The 25,119-nt window shown below is 43.6% G+C and overlaps 1 protein-coding gene across 1 annotated transcript; it reads right to left on the minus strand.

Annotated features, from left to right (window-relative positions):
* Window positions 1–645: 645 nt before the first annotated feature.
* Window positions 646–23,018, minus strand: LOC308219000 (coagulation factor X-like; the record flags this gene model as incomplete). Its single annotated transcript, XM_080613538.1, has 16 exons — window positions 646–2,325; window positions 3,149–3,266; window positions 3,774–4,024; window positions 4,823–4,963; window positions 5,883–5,996; window positions 8,656–8,680; window positions 10,130–10,290; window positions 13,134–13,223; window positions 15,607–16,143; window positions 16,352–16,472; window positions 16,937–17,043; window positions 18,885–19,025; window positions 19,876–19,989; window positions 20,083–20,107; window positions 20,661–20,821; window positions 22,949–23,018. The coding sequence occupies 16 exons, from the start codon at window positions 23,016–23,018 to the stop codon at window positions 1,778–1,780; spliced, it is 2,724 nt and encodes a 907-aa protein (XP_080469664.1). The 3' UTR covers window positions 646–1,777.
* Window positions 23,019–25,119: the final 2,101 nt, after the last annotated feature.

Consider the following 25,119-nt stretch of genomic DNA (forward strand, 5'->3'; position numbering starts at 1 on the left):
TACTGTCACCATTGCCAGGGGGAGGTCCCCATTTCAGCTACCTCAACACCTTGTAGCCCAGTCTGATTTTCACTTTCACAAGCTTCACTGAAGTAGAAGAATGCCCTTAGCACAAGTACATAAATAGGATTTGGGTGGCGTCTAGGCCTGAGGTTGTCCCCTTAAAGAGGGATGCTTCACCCTGGTGGAACACAGAGCGAGCAACCAGTAGGACAAGGGATTCAAACAGCAATCCAGTGGTCAGAACTCAGGGAACAAACATTGCTGAAGACACACTGAAGTAAGCCTGCTGAGGGTTTATACAGGTGGAGACCATCAAGCTGGGGTAACTGACCTGCAGTCCTTCCTGCTCACAATTACCTCTGACTGCAGCAATACTGTGCTGCTGTGTGGAGTTGTATTTCCAGTTTGTCAACCTAGTTTGCTCACATCATCTGCTCTATGAAACTAGCCAGTGCCAGCTCAAACCCTAAGAGATAAGTAGCATGTGTCTGGTGAAGATCAGTGTAGCTTGGACAAGAGGAGAGCACAACAGATTGGAGAAGCCTTGGAAAGGCCATCAGGGGCCCACAGCACATGATGTACAGGAACAGGCTGAGGGGTCTGGCTTTGTTCAGCCAAGAGGAGCTGGGGGATTTCTGTAAGTAGGGCTGAAGCTGAGAAGGTTTAAAGAATATATGAAGGAATACTCCACATACAAAAACCCCTATCAGAGTGCAGAGGTTCTGCCTGGAGTTCTACTGCGCAGATCAGATCACAGTAGCTCAACTACGTGTGGGAAATCACTGCATATGCCTCTTCCTTAGAAAATTAGTATCTTGGCATCTAACTTGCCACTTAGGAACCTCTAGGCGCCCCTCCATTCTCTACCTCCTCATCAGCCTTGTCACACATAGGGGCATTCACTCCTTTTTCACTCTCAAGTGAGATTTTGCCTTCATACATTTGTAAGCTGGCTGGAGGGAATAAATAATTCAAAAAAAGAACAAAAAAAGAAAGAATTCTTTATTTCAAATGCTGGTGTACATTCAGTATTGCACCTTGCAGAAACACCTAAAACACATGCAAGGAGCTTTCTGATCCTCAGCCATACACAATCCAGAAAACAGTGATCATGCACGCATTTTCTTTTCTCATGAGTAGAACGTAAGTGTTCAAATTAAAGTGAAGTACAATCCATATAAAGTGCACACACACACCATACCCCCCTTTTTTAATTAGCTGCTGTGACCTAAGCAGGCAATTTTGTGGAACATGTGGTTATTTAGCATCACCTCTTGAATACTTACTTGTGTCTCAGCTTTTACTAAGCAAGCTTCCATGCTCCCTTAATCTTCTAACTACATCCAGAGGTAGAAGCTAAACAGCTCTAGTAATAACAAACTCCCTGCTGAGCCAGCTGGCTGCAATATGAGGATTAACTGGAGTCCTGTCCTTCCCACTTTCATCATGATTAGTGGAGGTTCATAATACGTTCAGAAGCCACTGGTGGAAGCACTTAGGTGAACAGGCAGGAACCAAAATGGCAATATAAAAATAACAAAAGACCCCACTGAACAGCCATTTTTTTGGGGGAAAGCCCCTCGCTGTACAAACAACACCAGCAGTCCACATCTATATGCTTTAAAGCAGGAATAAAACAAAAAGAAGCAGCACCAAAACTTTAAGGAATCAGCTCTCGAAACAAGTTTAGTGGATGTGGCTAAACGATACAAATAGAGTTTCCATTACAGAAAGTGCACCTTGTTAGCTAAGAGAAGGATCAAGAGCTGTACCGCTACAAATTTTGTCTCATGACTATTTTTACCCAGCGTAAGAACCTGGACAGTTTGGTATAGACACCATATTTGCCTTTCTTTGCACATCCTTCTCCCCAGCTAACAATTCCAGTGACAAAATAAGTATCCTTATATCTGGTTACATGGGGGCCTCCACTGTCTCCTTGACATGCATCTTTTTGCTCTGTTTCATAACCAGCACAGAACATGTTTTCTGTTATTGCAAAGTTAGTGGATTGCTTGCAAGTGTTCCTATCAACATAGGGGACTTCGAGCACTTTCAGTTTTTTGGAGAGTCGTCCACCTTCAAATTCACGCCCAAAGCCACTGACCATCCCAGATTTCTGGTTCATCAGAACTTCATTAGCAAAGTCTGCTTCTGGGATGCATGCTGCTATGATGTACTCGGAAAACATTATAGGTTCCTTCAGCTTTATTAAGGCTATGTCATTGTCGTAAGTCTCAACAACGTATTTAGAGTGAACAAATATTTTGTCCACAGTATGCATCGTTTCAGACTGTTCTTTCTTTTCTCTGTCCACTTCACCTGCATAAGATTAATGAAAGGGTCATTAATACGGGGATAGCATAAGAAATTAAGAACCTTGACAAAGGGAGAGAGTAGTATACCCATTGCTAACACTCAGCCTAAGCCTTTATACCATACAAGTAAACTGTAAAAATGTACTGCAATACTTATTATCTGGATCAGTTTAAGTCCCGAGCTTTTGTCTATGGAAATTTTTTATATACATATAATACATACTACAATATATACATATTATAAAGGCATAAAGGGATTCGGCTCAATTAATGCAACTTTGGATGGAAGCTCTTAGAAGAGCTTGAGCCTGGCTTGCTTCAAAGAAGAGAAATTGGTGGGGGTCAGGACTAAACCAGTGCAAAGATAAAGTTATGTTGATCTAGTCTCATGCCTCAAAAGTGAAGCAGTCATAATCTGAATTTGTTTCTTTTTCCTCTATTCAATGTGCCACAGTTTTCCTGTGTGTTCCAGAACAAACATATTTATATGTTTCAGATGTGCCAGGAATGATCCGCTTTCTAAAGAAGCACTACTCTCATGAATGCAGTGCTAGCCAACACTTCTAGAACATTCATTCTTAATCACTTACAACTAGTTGGCAAGGAAGAAAGGGAGGCACCATTATCACTTTCCGCATCAGCTGGCCCTGTAGTTACAAAGCAGGATTCCCACGATAACAAGAAATTCCAAAAAGCGAAACACCAGAAAAGAAGTAACAAACCATAATAAATAAATAAGAGTACATCTCACATGAGATTTAGAGCACAGAGGATAAGCATGCAACACATAGTCAAACATCACAGGGGTAAAATAAATAACCACTTACCAACAACAACTTTGATTTCTTTAGATTGGTTCATGCAATGAGCTGCAGTAAGTATGAAATTTTCATTCAAAATAGTTCCACCGCAAAACTCTTCCCCTTCCTCATTTAACAGAACAGCCTGCAAGTGCAGCATTAAGAAGAGTAGTTTAATGTCAATGAGCTATAAAAACAGGTTATTGATTTCTCTGCACACTGCATATATGCTTATTACTGCAGCATGTACTACCCTGCAGGCCTCTCCTAATATGGCATTCACACATGCATGTGCTACTGAGTCTTGACTGTCTTCATGGAAAGAAGATGTTTGGATGCCATGTTACCTCACTCACAGTGCTTAGTAATGTCTTTTAGGAACAAGACACTGACTGAAAATGCTGTCACCTCTGGTGACAGGTTAAGCAGCAGCATCTAGAATTGCACAAAGCCTTTAATTTTGATGTTTCAAGGCTGCAGTTTGCAGAACAGCACATTGAAGTGCCTAGGTTCGTGTAATTCTGCTACCTTCAGCTAGAAATGGCATACTATATGGGTACCATTCAGAAGGCAACCAGGTTAAGTCAACAGTGGCACATTTTTCCTCAGAAACACATTCTGCTTACAGGCAGAGCACAAACACCACATTTACCTGCCACGGACATTCACCAAGACGACACTCGTCACCACCTACTATCCTGGTATTGACATATTGAGTATCGCTATTTGTTTCATTTCCAGGATGGGAGGTTGGGCTTTCTGTGGTAGTAACAATGTCCTCTTCCGAACTTGTTTCATACGTGCGAGCCGTGTCTGGATCACCCGTTACATTGCTGTTATCAGTGGGTAAAATAACCGACCTTTTTTCTCTTTTCACAAAAATTTTTCCACAAGGATATTTTACTGTAAAGACAAGAATGTTAAAATTAGAAGTGGACAGAAACACCACCACATGCAGAAAATCCTTGACAACAGCATCTCACAATAAACCAGTTAATGCAGCTGTCCCGTTTTCAAAACACTAGCAAAACCTTGGCAGATGCAACAAAAGAGGAAGATCAGATGGTCTGAAATATGAAAGAATAAGTATTTGAAATTTAAAACTTCATCTTCGATTGCTTGCATTGCTATATTCATGGACTTGCTTTTACTGAAACAATCAATTAAGAAACTGAGTGGGCTGTTTTATTTTAGGAACAATATAGCGCATGACAGAAATTGATTGCTAGTTATAAAGGATAAAAAAACTAGCATCATGAGTATATGGTTGACTTATCCCCTCCCAACAGGTTTGTTGAAATATATCAAAAATGTACAAATAACATTAATCAAAATTACTTAATGTCATCAGTTACTATTTGACTATGTTAACTGAAATCTAAAGTAGAAAAGATTTTGCAAGCTGTTATTTATATGGAATATAAGTGTTTAAACAAATGAGATATAACTGCAATCACTTTTCTCCTCTGTCAACAGCAGTTTACTCAGGTAACTCTGTAAGGCATCTTGCAAAGGGTTCCAAATCAGCTAGATTTTGATAAGTCATAACAGCATCACCTCACAAACAGCAGTCTTTGGATAGACAAATCAGTTGGCCACAGTGTTAAATCTATGTTATATAGGATGTTGATAGTTCAGAAGACATTCTTTAACTATGAAACAAGTCTCACCACCATTGCTGTTTATTTCATTACTTCATACCTGTTGAAACACAGCGTTTGCCATCCTCTGCTAGAGCATACCCTTTTGCACAGGAACACAAAACATCCTTCTGTACACTCTTCTTGATGCTGCAGAACTGCTCGCAGTCACCATTGTTTATTTTGCAGTACTTTGGTATGACTATAAAGAGATGTTTGGAGAAAAAACTCTAAGTAAAACACTCACTTCTCAGAAGATCTCAAAGTTCACCAAATTAATCCACACTCTTCAAACAGGACCTCTGTCTCCACTTCTAAAACCCTTGAAGCACATCTTCATGAGTGGGTAACATTAGCTTATGCCTGACAAAGCAGTCACATCCACCACATGAAACTTACTTGGCAAGTCCAAGTGAGCCCAATTGCCATGTCATGGTGAGCTCAAAAAAGTAGAGACAACCTGACAGTGAAGGAATGAATAAAACACTAACAGAGAAGCCCAGATACTGTAAATGCTCACATGATTCCTCCCTTTTGCCTTACAAAACTAATCTCATCACTCCTCTCAGTCCTGTGTCCGAGCTTTAGTTCCACACCTTCCACTCTTACTTCTGGGCTACTGATACATGCTCCAGTGACATCATCAGGGTAGTAGCTCTATGCCACAGAAGTGAGACTCAGGAAGGATTTATATGCAGAAATTTGTTCCTTGCAAGGCTGAAAAAGTCTCTGCACTGTCTACTGAAATCTGCTTGCTTTTGTTCTTGCTGCTGCGAGCTGAGTAGGGAGGCTGTACTTCTGAGCTCTTTGATGTCAGTTATAAGAATCCCATGCTGCATAGTTTTATCATCATGTTTTGGGGATTTAAGGTCATGTGAAAAATCACTATCATAATTAAGAAGGCTCTCTCTTGAGCAAGCATAACTTCAGAACATTCACTATCCAGCTATAGAGCTACCATGGCTTTGCATTTCTGGTTCTGTCCTCCAACTCACTGTTCACTGCCATCCTATTCTATGCATTTTACCAAGAAGCAAATAATGTTGGTTAAGAAACAGTTAACTCTATGTTTCAGCTGCCTTGGAAATTCACTGCCACAGTTCTCTATAGCAGAAACCTACCAAATTCACAGTTCTTGCCTTGATAACCATCCAAACATGAGCAAGTGTAGGAACCAATTCCATCTTTACAATGTCCGCCATACTGACAAGGACTTGAGCTGCACTGGTTCCCATCTACAAAAACAAACAAAAAACAAATTATTGTCAGAGTGTAAGCATTTTCAGTGAACTCTGAAGGGGTGTTAATAAGCAATCTTTCATCCTTCCTTTTAAGACATATGTCCTGTGAGTTGCCACATTCCAGATGGAACAAACAGTATGAATGCAATCATTCCAAAGCAGCAATGATTCATACACATATCCTCAGTTTTGCAATCTGCTTTTTATGACTACTCTATGATAGCAGGTATGCAAGCCTTTTTTTGTAATTCATCACAGTTAGAGTATATATATATATATATATCAGTTATAGTGAAGACTGTAAAAGCAGACAGGACATTTCTGCATTGCAATTACTGTCTAAAGATATTAACCTTTTGGCCTCTTGCATTTCCTTGCAATTCTGCCTAATAATGACAACTTAACTTTCATTTAAAGGTCATCCCATCCCTTGTGCACGACTTTTGCCTGCAGTGCTGTTCATTTAAAGAAATAGATATCAGCATATTAATCAGAAGATAAAGCTGTACAGAGCCCCGCTAAAATCTGTGTGGAGGCTGAATTCCTGCTTTGTGCTGCTTATACCACTAACATTTTCCCATTGTATCCACTGAGGTATGAGGTTGAGCTTCAAAAACAATCGGCTTTTACCTCACACTCTCACATCTATGCTGGGATCTCCTACATTTGAAAGGTAGTTCTGCAGCCTTTCTTCCTTTCTGTGACCTGGACACAACTGGCTGACCTGGCTCCAGGGCTCCAGCCACATGTATCTCACAAACTCAGTTACACATAGGATGGCAAGGCTACATCGCATTTGGAGACATGTTCCGTGTAACAGCCCTTTCTCCCACCCCCACAAAGGTATCTCATCTCATCCCTGCACTGATGCTCACTGCCATGATCTCTCCCATCTAGCGATCTGCTGTAACAAATGTGTTCTCCCATCACATGGGGGAACCCTGTTGGGCTCTTCTGCACTGTTTGGTAGGAAAAGCAGAATACCCAGAGAAGTGACACTTGCTTACTAATTCATTGCTTTAGATGACATGCTTTTCAAATTTCGGTATTTTACCATCTCTTCTGCCCCTGTATGGAGCAGCTGGAAGAACAGCAATGCCCACAAGAGACAAGATGCAAGAAGCTGCTCATACTAAGCATCCAGCATGCACAGTGGCACTGGCCTTGTCACCTCATCTGCTGAAGCTTTATTTGTCACAGGGAACACCTGCTGGGCTTTGTGTACTGTCCCCACACCTCAACACCCTCTGTACCTGCACGTGGCCAAAACCAACAACACTCAAATGCTGTGTCTGTGCAGTCCACCACAGAGGTGTTGAAGACTGATCTCTATCCTCAAGAGGGAAGATGATATCACCATTTAGCAAAATAAAGACAGACTTGAGGCCTGCAGCACAGCTCCTGGTTTCTGCCTCCTCTGCAGTTTCAGAGCACTCCATTCTGCAGTGGTCTAAGCTAAGCAGCATCCTACTGTTGGAAACCGTACTTGTTTAGCTTGTCCCTACAGTGTAGCTGCTGCTGTGGTAATGAGTTTTCTATCAATATTGCACAAAAGCATTGCAGAATCCCATACTAAAAAAGGAAGCAAGAGTTGTTTTAGTAGCTTGGCTGAGGGTAGCTGTGGTTTTCAATACTTCTGAACACCCATAAGGCACTCATGGACTGTGGTTTAAAATGTATGAAATTGGCATTTCCGCTAAGAGCACTGGCACCAATGTTCCACTGCTTCTATTCTCATGAGAAAATGATTTGAAATTTCCCACTCCTGTTAGCTGCAACACTGATGTAGGCTCTGCTTGAAATTTCAGCCTGTAGGTTGCAGAGTTCACTCCTGCTTAGAGGATTGTGAAAGCCTGTGGCAACTGTCTTCAAGTTTCTGCACACTCCAAAGGACAAAGCTGAGCTATCTTTGGTCAACATTTTTGAGGTACTCCTCCTAACATGCAAGCTGGGCACGTACTTTCAGGAGAACATTACCAAACACTAACACATTAAAAATCTGTCCCTGCATAGTGATTATGGATATTAGAACCTTAACAAATGCAGTTTAGACCTTAGAAAAAAAAGAACAAAACAGAAAAGGCTGATGGGTGGCATCTGTTAGTCTACTGGCATGTCCTCATTGAATGCCAACCAGTTCGGTAGAGAACTCATCCCACAAAATGCTCTATAATACAGGAATCAACAACACTCTGGCATGGAAGGTGACACAAAACTGGCAAGTGACTGCACAGTATAGTCTAATAAATGCTGTAGCCAACACAAAGTTAAGTGCCACCCTCATCTATGACTCATTGTATCCTGATCTCCTCTATCCAGTTGTCCTCTGAAGGACAATTCACATGCCCAGTTTCTGTTTTTCACTGTCCTTTGCATGCAAAGGGCCATTATTCTTTTTTTTTTTTTTTGAGAGGACAAAAATCATCCCAGCAACTGGAGGCAGCTGAACATTGCCTTTGAATAAAGCAACCGAGTTCAAGCAACAGCAAGGCAATAAATCAGATTCCTTCTTCAGAGGAAACACAAAGTGAGGGTGTCCACGATGAAAAGAAAGGAAGCAAGGGAGCAGGAAGTGGTTACTTCAGAGGTGCATCCTTTTCAATCTTGCAATAAGGAAGCTTAATTCTATAAACAAACGCAGGGTGTTTCTTACCTACATAGATGTTCCAGAATTCCTCCTATAAGTAGGTGTGGGAAAAAGGGAGTAAAAGAAGACAGAAAGAGTTAGATGAGAATTACTGATTTCTTCAGAAAAATATTAGAGCTTTCATACAGAGGATACTTGCAGCTAACAATTGTTAACACAAACATTTAAGTTAAAGGTACATACAGTGCGTTGCAGACTGCTATAGCCATTTCATAAATCAAAACTACCTGCAGTGCCCAGCTCTACAGAAACAAATCTTGTGCATTTTTCAGAAATATCTGAAACTCCTTAGAGGTTTCCCAGTGTGTCGTACTCAGCATAAGGCACTTGATTTCTTTCATCTGTATCTTTCCACCAGTTTTGACTGAATGTCCTTTTAAGCCCTATAATGCCAAATTCTCAGTCTCCACCCTCTCCCCATACTCCCATCAATCAGGACCTCAGAAATCTTGAGTTTTAAAAATATTTGTCTGATTTGTGTTCTTCTTTCCCTCTGCAATGAGGACTCCAGGTATGCTGTCTGGCTGTTTGTGACAGTCCTTTTCAGTGACATCTGGTCACCAGCAGAACAGGCTGTGCTGGTTCTGCTATGGATCAGACAGCCTTTATGCTCTGAAGCACCCTGGCGATGCACCCATGACTCCCTGCCCAGGTCATCTCAGGGCCACTTCAAGAACATTCCGGCTATTAAATAATGCTAAACCGAAATGAATCTGGCCTTAACTTCAGTTTCAGGGCTGTTCTTAACAGCAGTGTAGCTACAGCTGATGTTCCCAATTCCCCTCCACCACCATGACATCAAGTCACATCAAGTTTTCAGATATCATCTTTTCTACTGACCACAGATCCCATAGCTTCCCATCTCTTTAAAACTCTCCCTTGAGTTTGGGAACAGATTGCATTTCTGTCTTAAGTTAAGCAGCAATCAGGGTAGGGCAGGTTACACAAGACTCACAATGTACAAACTTCATTCCATATGGGCAATTTAACGTGAAGGTGTACAAGAATGGTCCACAGTACACATTCTGTCAATTCAGACACTGAAAAAGAGAGCCCCAAAATGACAAGCATTGCAAAGCTGCTTAAGTTCAGCAAAATTCTGCCATGAAGTTTCCATGTCAGCACCTGCCTTCTCAAACTTCCTGCGGACTCTCCACCTAAGAACTCCTGACCAGATAGGATGAACGTATTTCCAACACAGCTTTTAGAAGTCAAACACCTCAAATGGCAATTAAACAGATGAGAACAGGAAAAATAATGGAGGCTTTAACACGGGCTGGCCTTGCAGGAACTGAATTAAGACTGTTATAGTATGTTTATGCCTTAGCAATGCCAGTCAGAGTCAAAATTGCTATTTATTCTTTGTGTTAAGTGACTGGGAGTAACTTCTGAGTTTCGATGCCCGGGCTGAAATGAACTTAATAACTATTCTGAAAAGATGAAATATATAGACTTATGTCTTATATTAGTTCATCCTTACAGTTTTCTCCTGGTCTTCAAACGCTTCTCTTGCTTCTTCTTTAGAGCAGCGCTCCTCATTGCATTCTCTTTCAATATTCCCTTTCTTCCATTCCTCCCAGAAGGAGTTAGCACGTTTTGTTCTTTCCAAAAACTTGTCGGCATTTTCTTTATTGATGAATACTAAACAATAGAGAAAATGATACAGGTGGCAGGTAACATCTGGTAGTGGTAAAGAGTCACTAGAACTAAGTGAAGTAGAAACAAACCCAAACCAGACCCTTTCACTACCTACCAGTACACAACATTACCTGTGAGGTTAGTCCTTACACAGACTGATACACCTCTGAATCTCAGAGCAGTCTCTGAGAATCAGCAACAGGACAACCTGTAGGCCCTCAAAATTATCTCCTACTGGTTCTAGTTTTGAAAATAAGAACATGCAGGTTGATGCTGAGGGCTTACATTTCTGTTGTTCCTGCTCGAGACTCCAGTCTTGAACAAAATGATCTTCCCTAAAGGTCAGGCAGTCTGCATTCCCTGATTTGGTTTTAAAGCTGACCACCAGGCAAGACCACCACCTGCTCCAGGGGCTTGTGATGCAAAAACTAAATGCTACATAAACTCAAGATGCAGCAATATATCCACCAACACATACGAAAAGCATATGTATGAGTTCTACTGCCCTTCACTACCCCAAATCCCACTGTGCACCCCGGGACCTTTCTTCTCTCTTAACATCTCCCAGTCACCCATACAAATGTTCCTGCATTACTGCTAGGAATGCAGGTAGAGCTAAAGCAGCTGACTTCTAAGACTGAACAAAGAGCAAAAGTAAATGAACATCAGCTTCAGCAGGAAAGTACAGCCTGAGGTCAGTTAGCTGGGTTGGTTTATTTCTTAAAAGCTTGGAGCCACAGAAGCGTAAGACCTGCTGCCTTCAAGTTCAAGATGCAGGTAGTTGTTGATTTAAACCAAAGGATTAGAGGCATTAAACTCAGCTCAGACACCTGGCTGCATGAGTAATAGTGTTACTCTCTGTCAGCTTATGCACGTTTCACCAAACAGGAAAACCAGAAACAACACTGGAGTAAATAAACTGCCAATTACCCTGTAAAAAGCATATATTATAGGAAAGTTTGCAAAGTTTGGAAGCTGGTGTTTAATTATGTTCTAAACACCTGGAATCTAAGGAGAAAATATACTTTCTAATCACAGACTGAAGTGTAGAAGGCAGCGCTGCAGATGGAACTTCAAGGCCAATGGACAAAGGCACGTACCTTCTGGAGCATTGTTCATGCAGCTCAGTTCAGCAATAAACTTGCTGGTAGTAATCATACACCTTAATATTCTCTAAGTGAACATAGAGGGGACTTACCCTGCTTTCACTGAAATTGGTGGATCAGCCACAGGAAGCCAGATTCTGCTAGGGCTATTTATACTAAGCAATCCTATAGAGCCCAGGTATAATTTGAAGCTGCACTTACTCTGAAAAGGCTCCTTGCAAGGAAGGCTTACAGAAAGTGCTTTTAACTTGTAGCACAGTAACTGTTAGTTCATTCACCCACTATCTTATTTGCCCTTAAATCCCTCTCTGCAGTGACAGGAAAGTGACAGGACGCAGCCGGTGGGGTTATCGCCTCTGTATTCCTTTGCCTCCACATCACCCGTGTTAAGCGGATGTTTTTGTAAACTTGAATTAGCCCATTAGTCTTCTGAAGCTGGCCGTTCTCTTTCCCAAGCTTTCTGTCCTGCTTTCTTCTTTGGAGACATCAAGGAGCAACAGGCATTGGTCAACTGAAGTAGGACATTCCAGAAACATGTGGAAGACCTCATTTATAAAGCCTCAGCAGGCTGACTCACTGAAGGAAGAGTAAACAACTTTTGAAAAGCCTTTTACTGATGCTACTCTGTACTTCGGTGTTGACCCTATGGGCACAGATGGTGGTGAGATGTGCAACCCCTTGCACCCCAGCCCCAACCAAGCCTTGGCCAGGCTTCCCCTCACAGACAGAACCACCTCAGGCTGCGAGGGCAGCTGCGCTCCCACACAATCAGCGAGGCTAGAAAAGACCTTTAAGATCAAGTCAAACTACTACCCCAGGACTGCCAAGTCCACCACTAAACCATGTCGCTGAGGGCCTCATCTACAAGGCTTTTTAACACTTCCAGGTACAGTGATTCCACCACTTCCCTGGGCAGCCTGTTCCAGTGCTTCATCACCCTCTGTGTGAAGAAATTTTTCCTAATATCCAGTCTAAACCTCCCCTGGTGCAACTTGAGGCCATCACCTCTTGCCTTCTCACTTGTCATTTGGGAAAAGAGGCTGGCCATCAACTTGCTCCATCCTCCTTTCAAGTAGCTGTAGAGAGAGATAAGGTCCCCCCTGAGCCTTCTCTTCTCCAGACTAAACACCCCAGTTCTTTCAGCCATTCCTCATCAGACTTGCACTCTAGACCCTTCACCAGCTTTGTTGCCCTTCTTTGGACCTGCTCCAGCACCTCAATATCTCTCTTGCAGTGAGTGACCCACAGCTGAACACAGGATTCGAGGTGCTGCCTCACCAGTGCCTGGTACAGGGGGATAATCACTTACCTAGTCTTGCTGAACACATTATTGCTGACACAGTGGGATGCGAATGGTGTGAAGGGCCAGCAATCCCATTCTATAGGGGAGAACCGGGAAGGTGCAGCAGACAGGGACCCTGGGATATGACAGAGCATCCCGGGGGCTCAAGCACCCCTAGGTGCTCCTGGCAGCTCCCTGCCCGCGTTCGCTGTCGAGGTGTGGAGGGCAGTACAGGTGCAAATAAACCCTGAGCCGTTTTGGAAACCGAGCTCCCCGCGCTGAAGAGGAGCCGGCTCGTCGGGGAAGGGCGGGCTTCCCCCTCCCGCACCGCGGGTGCGAGCCCCGGCCAGCAGCACCAGCTCCCCCCCCCCCCCCGCCTTCCCCCGGCAGCCCCCCACGGGCTGTGAGGAAGGGGATATCCCCCCCGCCCCCCCATAATGAAAGAGGCGCCTCCTTACCGCCTCCTTCAGCCCGGAGCTCGCCCGTCTGCGCCGCGCACAGCAGGAGGAGCAGCAGGCGACCGGCCATGGTGGCGCGGAGACCCCGCGCTGCAGCGGGACGGGGCGGACAGGACGGGAGCAGAAGCCTTCACCCCCCCCAGGCGGGGAGAGAGTGAAGCGGCGTTGCTTCACCCTGCCCTGAAATAGCGGAAGCGCTGGGGAAGGGGAAAAAGCCGCCGCGGGATTTCTCAGCCGGGGAGTGTGTGTGGGGGGCGGCCTCATGATGAGGCTCTTCTTTTTCTTTCTATTTATTTAATTATTTTCTTTTATAAGAAAAGGCAGCAGGCTTCTTTAATTGTACCTTTTATTTGCGGGAGAGGGGAAGTGAACCCTCACGTTAATAAGCAAGCACCGACTGATGCAGGTGTGGGACTCAGCACCGGGCTGAGCAAGGGCAAAGCCAGGTGCTCACCCCAAAACACCCGCCACCCTCGGCAGCTCCCACCACCTTTCCTGCATCCCAGGCCCATAATCTACTGGCACTGCGCCTTCCATACCGAGAGCCCGGTGACCTTGGCCTGGTGTCTGCCGGGAGCTGGCAACTTCTGGCATCTCCGACTTCTTGGGGGTTTTCCCTCAGTTGTGCCTGGTGAGCTCTCTGTGCGTGTCTTTGACGCTTCCAGAGCCTGCCATTAGATCTCCTTCTTGTCTTGCTTAAACACGCTGTTTATTGAAAAAGTGCCCAAATCCCAGCTTTGTTTTGAAAAAGTCACTCTGTGCAGCCATTAGCACTGGTTGTTTTCTTTCAGCATTGTACCCTTGTTCTGCAAGATGATGATCTGTTCATAAATGTCAGTATTTACATTGGAAAGTGACAGACAAGAAATCATCCTATGGAGTATGGAATATCCCAAACTGTTCTAGCTCAGGGGGTCTGGAGGGATGATTTTGCAATGCTGAATGCCCCGTCTTGGTGAAAATGAGGCTTTATTTGCTGTTTGCTACTCCTAGTCACCTTCCGTCCTGGAAATATATTCTGCTGGCATATTTGCTTTCCTCTTAGGAGTAATGAGAACCTCTGGGATATGTTTTCACACTGTAAGACCTCTTGTTTCTGAGGCCTCTGAAATTTGCTGCTTTTTCTAATTCAGTTCACTGTTAAATGAAAAGTATACTATTCTTCTATGTCAGTAAAGCAGGTTATAGCATGTTCAGTATTACATGGTATATGTACCATATAATGTCAATGTTTTCCCCTAATAATAGAGTATGGTCAATTCTGTGTCCTACTTGTTTATGAGCTTTTGTGATTCAGCATGATGTGAATGATATTCAGCATGATGTGAATGAATTTAAAGTGTAAGCTTTGTGTAAAACAAACTGTTTTACATCCCCTGGTCAGCTTAATCTCTCTTTTCGCTGTCTTTATGCTTAGATTAGAAGGTACATTTTTTAAAGGTATAGTTGGTGGTGTTTTCATAGTGCTTCAGGTTCTGCCGTTTTTGCCTTAAGGCTTTAGAGAATGGTCTTTGGCCAGTGCTTTGCAGAGGGTGAGGCAATTATCTAATTCTAGTTTTGGATCTCAGGATAGAGGCTACACATTGGATTATACTGGACAACAAATGAAACAAACATTTCTTTTCATTAGTCCTCTTCTGTATCAATGACCTTAACATCAAGGCAAAGATAAGATTAAATTAGCGGTATTCTTCACCACTCATAAATACAGGATTAAATATTACACTTAATAGCCTTGCTGCAATAACGCTTGGTGCAAGAAGACTAAAACCAAGCTTTCATAGCAGACCTGTAAATGTGAAATTAACCTTTTCCCAGCTTTCTTATTCTGGAGACTCTCCACAGTTCCTCTACCTCAAATATACCTGTTGCCACTGCAACTTTTGAAGGAAGCTACTTTAATGTAAGCTAAAAGAAATACTTTTTCCTGTTTCTTCTGCTATTGCATCATCACATTACATGTAATGTACAGGACCCATCAGCACAGGAAGTTGTGAAAGGCAGAAGCAGAAATGTGTTCAGAAGAGATTGCACACATTTGTGGACAACAGGTTCATTCATGACTATTCAACTTAATGCAACTTCTAGCTCAGGAAGTCTGTACCTCACTGATTACCAGAAGCTGAGAGGGTAGCTGAAGGTAGGATCATGGTGTGCTTGATGTGTTGCTGACAGTCTTTCTCTCAGCACCTCCTTTGTCCCTCAGCAGAAATGGACGCAGAGCAAGAGGGACTTTGAGTCTGATTTGTTATGTCTGTGCTGCTTGACAAGACATGCAAGCTTATAAATGATAACCAATAGGGAAGTTGTTATTATTATTCAAGTAGGCATTAGGCTCGTTTCAAATCATTAATAGCAGTGTGGGTATCACATGTATCACATATGATGATGAAGGAATGTTTCAGTAGGAAAATGGCAAAGAGGGACTGGGGGGCAATAACCCGATCTCAAAATTCTCTGTTTCATCATCCTTAATCCATGTGCTTCTTTAACCATTCGATGTATCTGGATACCCTTGTGTAAACCCCATAGCTGCCTTCAACAGCACAGCCCTTTCCCCAGCTAACAATCCCAGTCAGAAACCAAGTGTTCTTGTACTTTGTAGCATGAGGTCCACCACTGTCTCCCTTGCAGGAGTCCTTAGTGCCGGTCAGGTCTCCTGCACAGAACATATTCTCTGTAATATTTAAATCTGTCTCCTTTTCACATTCTTGTGTCTTTACACGTGGCAAATCAACCCTCATCAAAACAGATGAAGTGGCACCTCTATCTAGTAGGCGTCCCCATCCACTCACAGTGGAGAACTTAATGGTGGACAGTTCATACATTGCAAACCGTTTTTCAGGCAAACATATTGGCACCACATAGTCGGTGAGATTCACAGGTGTTTCCAGCTGCAGGAGGGCAATATCATGATTAACTTGTCCATTCGTGTATTCTTCGTGAATGATCATCCTGGCAACCCCACTTTCTTGCTCAGTTTTCTCATCAGCATTTGTTGAGTATTCACCTGGAAAAGTTATTTGCAGGTCATGTCAAGCAGTTCCTTGATTCCTCAGAGGTCTGAGGGGATTGGGGGTTTTTAGTCTGACATCTCTTAAGGTCAATTCCCTTATACTACCAAGGCCTGAATATTTTGTCTTTTACTCTGCTTTGCCAGGATGAGAAGCTGCCACCACAGCCACGGCTTGGTAACAGAAGGAGGGGAAGATACATACCCAGTCTCACTCGAAGCTGTTTAGGATGAGTGTACTCCAAACAGTGAGCAGCAGTGACCACCCACTCTGGGGAAAGCAGGGTACCACCACACTTCTCTTTCTGATTTTGTATTAGCAGGGCCTGCCGACATAAAGCAAGTTCATGTCTTAACATCAAATGTGCTTGACCTGGATCTCAGTAGATCTTCATGTCACTTTATGCAACAGTGTTTGAGAATACTGTGCTGATTGCACAGAGAATTTAGGAGGCGGAATGTTCCCATTGACATTTTCACCATCGTGTAGTATGGATCCTGCCTATTATGGCCAAGAGCGTATCCTCACAAGCTGAAACTAAGGATTAAGGGGTCAGAAAATAAAAGAGGTTGCATTGCCACTCCACTCCTATGAAAGCAGGCACTCTAGAACAAGGCTAAGATGCATAATTGAAACAGGTGTACCTGCTGGCTATGAATGAAGCATCAATTTAGTTATCCATACCTGGCACTTATGGATTTTTAACATAAAATATTTTAAACAATGAACATAAGATAGTGGTTTCATAAGGAAAAAAAAAGTGGCAATGACAAATTTCTGAAGACTCACTTGCCATGGGCATTCACCTGGAGGACAGATTGAACCACCTACTATTCTCCCTCGTGCAGTTGCATTTTTTTCTGCCAGCACTGGTATTTTTCCACATGGGTATTTCACTGAAAAAACAAACAAGCAAACAAACAAAAAACCATAAAGGACAACAAGTGTGATTTTTTTTGCACTGAATTCACAGCAAAATGTGTAATGTCTTCAGTGAAGTTGTGTTAGGTGAAAAAACTGGGTTCTAGTCTGGGAGCATGGGTTCTCAGAAGTAATTTAAAGCAGGTAAGCAGTCTTTTTGTTTATGAACAGCCAGAAATGCTTTTACAAGTGAGGTGCAGGCCTATACACTATCCACACACCTACCACAGGAAATTGTAACCAATATACCTGCTTAAGATATATGTTAACACAAAGGGGTATGCTACAGGCCAGAGAGCAGAGGAGACTCTATCAAGGTTCATAACCTACATATTTTCACTGAACTTACTGACTTTCAGTCAGTTGCACCAAATGCACAGCATCCATGGCTGATACGAAGACTGCATCAAACTTTTACAGGTACAGACAAGGTATAGTGAAACAGGACTAGCTCTGTTGTGGCAGCTGGTCAAAGATCGGAATAGGTGCAACACAAACCCATACCCTCTAACCCTGTATGCAGGGAAACACCAGTTTGGGTGTTGAAGGGGTCATTGTGAAAGGTGACAGAAGGGTGGTGAAGGGACTGGCATCCTGGCAGTTACACAGTTTTGTCTTCTTGCAACACACTGTCAGTGCTATGGTTATTTTGATCCACAAGAAGCAAACAGCAACAATCACATCTTCCTCGCAAGGGAAGACATGCTGAAAAGCCTGTGGGGAATTCTTTGTTCTCAGCTTTTAACAAAAGCAGCTTCCCCATCACGTGATATTGCAGAGTCTGCTAATAAGGGATAAGCACATTAGTGCTCATTTTTTTCTAATGAAATTGCTGCTGTTGAGAGCTACGTTGTCATTATCAGTTCTCTGCATGAGTGCTCCATTAAGGTGTGTGTAGGGGGTCATCACCCCTCAGAATTACTTTGCATGCTCCCTGCAGCTCTGTCCGTTATGTTTATATCCCCAGGGGTCACTTTTTCCTCTCTAAGAAAGTAATTCAAGCAGGCATCTGCAGTAGGGTAAGGTGCCAGCTTATGTACTGGAAAAATAATTAACTTGAGCTACCCTAGTTCCAGCTGAAACTTACCTTGTCAGATGAGTGAGAGAAATATCTAGCCATAGTGTCCAGATGAATACTAAAAGGGTATTAGTCCAACCAAATACGAAAAAAGAAAAGGAAAAGGAAAAAAAAAAAAGGAGAATAACTGTTTTTCTTTTATTTTATTGGCCCCTTTCTTTCTTGACTCCAGTGCTGAAATAAACGTGGCAATAAATTCCACAGTTACATTTCAGATTGGAGATCCAACAGTGAAACAATGCTGCCCCAAATATATTTTCCCACCATTGCTGTAAGCTAAAACAAAAAAGCACTTGTGAGGCACAAAGCCTGTCCACTCACCAGCATCTCCTCAGCCTGACTCCAAATCCCTGGCGACCTACTGCTCTGCTTTATTTACACAACCTGGCCATAAGCTTGTCTCCACCACTCAGTTCTTCTCTACTAGACCAGTGGTGAGAGCGCTTCCCGAGCAGGAGACCGGGGTTCACCTCTCTCCTCCCTCCTACCAAGTGGGATGTTCAAACTCAAATTTCTCTCTTCCCAGAGGAACAGACTTCTGGGACCAGGAAGAAGAGGTCCAAAAGGCTTCCTGCTCAGTGTGCACACTTTGCCAGCTGCTTTTTTAGTGTCTAACTTCCACCAGAAGCCCAAACGTGCTGCTCTGAGGGTTATACCTTGCACCTCCTGATGTGTACATGTTGAAAACTTTTCTTCCAGAGGTGGTTTAGGCTTAGGATCAGGCTGGTAGTATCTTACCTTGGGGAATGCAGGACACACCATCACTTGCTATGGTGTAGTCGTCAGCACAGAAGCACACTCGTTTCTCAGACCTCTCGTCAGTACAGAACTGTTCACAGCCACCGTTTTCATAAATGCACTTCAGTGTGTCAGCTTTGGCTAAAGTCAGAGAAAGAGCATTTAGGTTTCCAAATGTGTATTTGGTGCTTAACATAGATCAATTGCAACTTGAAATGCTGACAGGGAAGCAAGGCAGCAAAGTAGATTTCTGTGATTTATGTACAGTGACTGCATAAAAAGCACCTTCCATTTGGCAAAAGTTAAGTAGGCCTGGATGTCCAGGGGTTAGGGAAGAAAACGGTTAAGAAACACACACCTAAAATTGAGTTAATCTCATTTCTGCAGTGTCTGAGCTGTTTAAAGGCTGGAGATGCCATAATTGTGTGATAAATATAATAATATTTGGTTGAAAAATTATTAACTATTTTGTATTTTGACATTTGGCAGAAGGATGCTCTAGGATGACCTTCGAGAGAGCCTGATTAGACTTAGTGAGTGCCTAGTCACTGTTAGGTCTCATTGTGTTCTGAATGTAGTGTAGATAAGCATGTTCTGTGAGTTTAATACTCAATGTGCTGTCCTTAACTGCTGGATGTGTCCCCTTGGGCTCTGTACAATGCATATGCAGCGTAGTTCTCATTCACATTTCTAAGTCAAAGTAACCTAAGCACTTGGGAAGGAAAGATAATTCCTCCTTGTCTCTCAGATGGTGCACAAAAGGCAATTATTTTCTTTTACAAAGTCATCACAGGGTAATAACTATCCTGCTGCCTTGCAGTGCCTGACTGCCAGCTGGTCAGATCCATCATGCGACACCGCCAGCAGTGTGACCAGTAGCTGTCACAGCTAGAACGATGCAGAATGATAATGATTGTTACTGTTTATCTCAGTGCCTTGCATTTGAATTAATAATGGCATTTTGATTTCATTAAGCTACCCCAGAGCTGACCTTTTTCACAGGTTTTGCCCTCATATTCGACAGGACAGCGGCAGACATAATCCTGAAACTGGTCATCACAACTCCCACCATTCTGACAGGGGTTGGAGTCACACTGGTTAGGGTCTGTGAAAACATTCAGTGTCAGTCCAGCTCATGTGAAGAGCTGCAACAGCAGGAGTGTTTTTGCAGCTGTTAGAACATCCCAAACCATCGTACCGGAATAGATGTGCCAGAACTCTTTCTGGAAGAAAAAGATGCGGGATTTAATTAAAGAAAAATTAACTCAGGTTAAATCCTATAGTCCTTGTGGCACAGGAGGGGTTACAGAGAGCCACAGTGATGCCCCTTTTGCCTTTGTAATTTAAGAAAGTTTATGTCCATAAAATATTGTACATTGTTTTCTACATTCGATGTTGTTTCCGCATACCAGTAAAGAAGGGCACTGTGTAATACACACAGATAAGTTATTCATAACCTCTGTATAGTTGAGGTGGGGTTGACTGAAACAGGTGTTGCTCAATACAATAATTTAAATTATTATCTGGTCAGGAATTATGGGGGTCAGGGAGATGACTTCGAGCATCCACTTCCCCCCCTCCACAAATCGGTACTGCCTGGGGCAGCCCATGCTCTATGCCCTCCTGCAACTCACTGCTGCTGCATGTTCCCCTATGAGAGAAAGATGGAGACAGCAGGACACAGTGCATTTTTCACTCTCATGTTTTAAGTGTCAAACCACACCCTTGAGTAGGGGGAGTCCATCTGACAGTGCCCACACAGCCTGTGTTACTTACTGTCCTTTCATCATCATGGTAAATTTCTCTTGCTTCCTCAAAGGAACATTTTTCTTCCACGCATTCTCGCTCTAGTGACCCCAGTTTTATCTCTTCAAAGAAGCTGTTGGCTCGTCTTTGCCTTTGCAAAACGCTGTTTGCCTCTTCCTTCTTTAGAAAGACTGAAAAACAGCAGCATGTTCTGTTTGTCAGTCAGCTGTGCAGCCCTGACAGCAAGGTAGGGGAGACAATTTTCTCTGAAAGCTATTCTCTTCCCAAGCTTCTTCTGAGACACTTCAGAAAGAAACGAGTAAATGTCAAAGAATTCTCTGACTTGCCTCCCGGGTAAAATGGCAGCACATGTACTTTGCAGAGCCCAGAGCTTAGGAGAAGATGGCATGTTACAGCAGTGCTATATGTCAGTGACTCCTAAGGTACTATTCCACATCATATAGTGGGTCTCAACATGCACAGCACAGTCTTTCCATTCTAGCAGCTGAAAAACCCATGTTGCTTTATTAAGCACTGATGTACATGGCAACATGTGATTTTTTTCTGTGCTTACTACAGGATGTCACTTGGTGACATGTGGACCACATTCATCCCTTCACCCACAGTCACGGTGTCTCACACCCCTTCGCTCTTTGGATCTGCAGAAAGGACTCACCCAACCACTAGCAGACCACAGTTTTAAATCTACTGCCTTAATACATTTATCTTTAGTTTTCTTCTGTAAAAAAGGGCTATGTTAAGGTACATAGGAAGGCTGGACAATGCTGTTTGTGTTCCCAGTGAAGCCTGTAGATAGTTCCTAGCTGCGGTTAGCACCACAGACCATAGCCAGAGGGGTCTTCTCCCTCTGCGCCTCTGCCATGCTTTGGAAGGACATAGGGTACACAGGCTTGATAGCAGACATCAGCAGAGCTCACTTCCTAGTGCTACATCAACTTGCAAGTGCCAGAAACGTGCACTAAAATCTGGAACTGTTGTCACCACGTTGATCTGCTCCTCTGCTTCAGAATACAAGCACATCACACAACTATGCCTCTCCTGGTGTAACTCAGGCCAAGGAACAAGAAGTCCCAGCGCTGTGATGTACTTTTGCTCCATTACTACACAGAGCAAGTGTTGAAATAATTAATTTTGGGAGTTTTTTCTCTTCCTCCATGTCAGTAGCAGATTCTGGAGCTTTGTGACAACAACTTACATTTCAGTGCTTTTAACTATTTCACCTGGGATTCTGAGTAGCTTTAGGGATGGAGGCTGATGCATATCACCTGCCTTTCCCCCAGGACATTCTCCGCTACATGACCCCTCATAGAGTAGAGTTACTTTCTATGTGATAGGAGAGCCCTGAGGTGGTTGCTGACAGACAGACTCACTGACTTACACACAAACATAAGTACTTTATTCCAGTCTGGTGAGGTGTCTGTAAATGTTTGTGTCTAATCAGAACATGCGCTGAATTACATGCAAAATAGTGGTAATTTCCCCTATATTTCAAAGTTATTTAAGGAATAAAATATTGCATGGGGTGCACTGAATTTATCCCAGGGTGTTTCATAAACATTTGCTCCCTGTAGGAATGTAAGCTGGGTTTTTCTGCAGTGATTTCGAAGTCAGACTCTATGCGTTTAATGTGGCTGTCTTTGAAGGCTTTTAATTAACCTTACACTGCAGATACATGACCGAGGAGTGTGCCTGGGTGCATGGCTGGGAATATACTTCCTTTTTTATTTGGGTGTTCTCCACTTATTTACATTGGAATGCTTCCGACTTTGCTATGTATTTTTCCAGCTTTTTCACTGCAATGCAGGAGACCCCGTCAGTGGCTAACTGGGAATCTGAAAGCATGGGGTCAGCTTTATTAACCTGTGAGCTGATTTTCAGGCACATCCTGGAACCACCGAAGAGCTACCACCTCACTGGCTTTTACTGCTACCTGTTTAATTTCTCATCAGCTAAATGACAGACTATTGATTCTTTGCTTTGAAAAAGCCACAGGTCAATATGAAATAACAATAAATCCAAGTTTCACGTAGTGGGCAGACAGCTAGTGGTTTGCCTGCTGTCTGTGCAGTGAGATAATAGATCCATTTAGCTGTCTAGAGGTGCTTTTCCTTAGTTAACAAAACAAGCTTGTGGATGCCATCACTGAAAGCAAATAAGAGCCTTAGACTAACTCACAAACACAACCAGAGGCAGGATGAACGTGCAACAGTGCTCGAAACTTGCAATGAAAATTACATCTGAGTAACAGGAGAGAAGTCCGTTGCAAGTAAACATAATCACATAACCCTACGACATACCTGCATCCAGAGAAAGAGGAATCAGTAGCAGAAAGCAGAGAAACAAAGCCACGCACTGCTTGGAAACCATGATGAACCCAGTGTCCCAGTTGTGTATTGACATTTCAGCAAGAGCTCTTTGGCCAAAGAGCTCAGCTTCAAATGCTCAGAGCTAGAGGAGGGGCCGGCGAGTCATGGAAACAGAAAAAGATCCATCACAGCCCGGTGAGCTGAGCGGAAAGGCACACGCGGAGCCTGCAATGTGCCCTTTCCACACTAGCGGGGAGTTTGGTTTTGAAGCATTCTCTCCTGACCTGTGCAAAGGCTTTGCTGAGTACACAGGCTGCTACCCCGGGCCTTCAGTTTCCATCTAATGTGCCTTTTTCATGAGGAACATAAATGCTGGGAACCTATGTCTGTGTGGTTGGCACTAACTTGGCCACGTAACCTCACATACAGAGAGCAGAGACGTGATATTTATCTTGAATCGGCAGTCAAGTTACAGCCAAGGTGCAGCCTTTCAGTGCTTTGGAGTATGATCGGATCACTGACATCTGTCTTTTCCCATTTCCCTGTCACCAATTACTACTCTGCACTTCTGGCTGAATTTACTTGGAGACACTGATTAACTAGCAAGAGACGCCCTACCCTGCTTCTCTCCACCTTTACTGCAAGACCTATGTGGCCTGCACAAGTTGAACCGGTTGGAAGAGGGGCTAACCTGATCCATGTTGTATTTCATTAGTAAGGATGGAGTTTTGAGGGGCTGACCTGCAGACAATGTTTTATCTGGAACACAAGCAGGCCTCCGATTTAATAGAAATCAATTAATGGCATCAGGCTAGAGAGTTGACAGCGTTCTTGGGGAAATATTTACTTAAGATAGCAGTGAGGTAAAGAGCATGTTTGCCTATGGGAAGTGAACAGTTGCCTGAGGGCCGGAGTGTTTTCTAGGCCATTCTCTCCTTCCTTCATGGGAAGGGAGGAGGGTCAGCTCTGTTTAAGTGCTACAGCAAAGAAAAGCAACAGCTGGAGTTTTACTTTGCTGCCAATGCTCAGTGTAACTGCCTGCAGAAGCCATGATTGCATAGGAAGCTGGGCTCCTGGACGTTCTTTGCATGCTGTTTAGTGGCTGTGTGCACAGCTGAACATCCTGCTTAGAAATTGCTTTCCCAAGAGAGTCCATCTGGGCACTTCTCTGGATTGCAGCCTGGCTAATTCCCAGCAGTTCCTGGGATGGCTGGGGATAGGATGCCTGCCTGGAGCAGAGGGAGGAGGCCAGTTTCTGGAATACAAAAGGAGCTACGGCAGCCCGCTTGTCCCCATCCCTTTTTGGGAACCCTCACCACACCTCATAGCCTGCCTATGGCAGTGAATTGAAAATAGCAAGGGCATGTCCAGTTTAGCAAAACCAAAGCTGGGTTTGTTGGAGCTGCTTGAACATTTGTCTCTTTGTCTTATCTTGGGGCAGACCTGGCCCTGCTGCGCTGAGTGTGTCAAGCAGATCAGAGCATCCGCTCTGCTTCCCGCACTGAAGCCAGCCCCGTTCTGCACGTATTGTCCCCCTGCAGCCGTGCTCCCCCAGGCTGAGTGGGTATGTCCTTGCCAGGGAGGGTGAGTGACTGCCACTCCAGAGTGGCATTACAGCACCTCTGCACCATGGCACCTCTTCACTCTCTTGTCTTCTTCCTTCATAGTGTGCAGGTCCATAACATCCTTTAGTGCAGTATTTTCCTTGTGTCTGCCTTCCTCTGTTGGTATCCCTTAAAGATGAAAGATTTTGCTTTTATTGCTTGGGAATACAGCCAAACACTCAGTTATTACTTTTAGAGCCCAGGGAGAAGCCCAAGTGCTGAGAACAACAGTCAGTTCATATGGGGACAGTCCTTTTCCCAAGAAAAATTAGTGCACTTAGGTTTCATCAGGGATGACTGTGCCCATGAGGAACATCACTGGGGATTCAGCAGTACCAGGGCTTCATGACAACTCTTGACTCACAAACTTCATAGTCACAGATCTCATCTCAAAACTGTTTCCTACAAACTTTAGCTGGGCCAGGTATTTGGTTTAAGAGCTGTGTTTTGAATGAAGAGCTCCCCTTCCTTATTGTATTAGACCCCAACCAGAGGAGCCAACATCAGTTTGTTAGCTTTTCTTCCCCAGAAGATCTCCAAGTCTTACTTCATTTGTCT

Source organism: Psittacula echo (assembly GCF_963264785.1).
Source record: "Psittacula echo genome assembly, chromosome: 3".
Lineage (NCBI taxonomy): Eukaryota > Metazoa > Chordata > Aves > Psittaciformes > Psittacidae > Psittacula > Psittacula echo.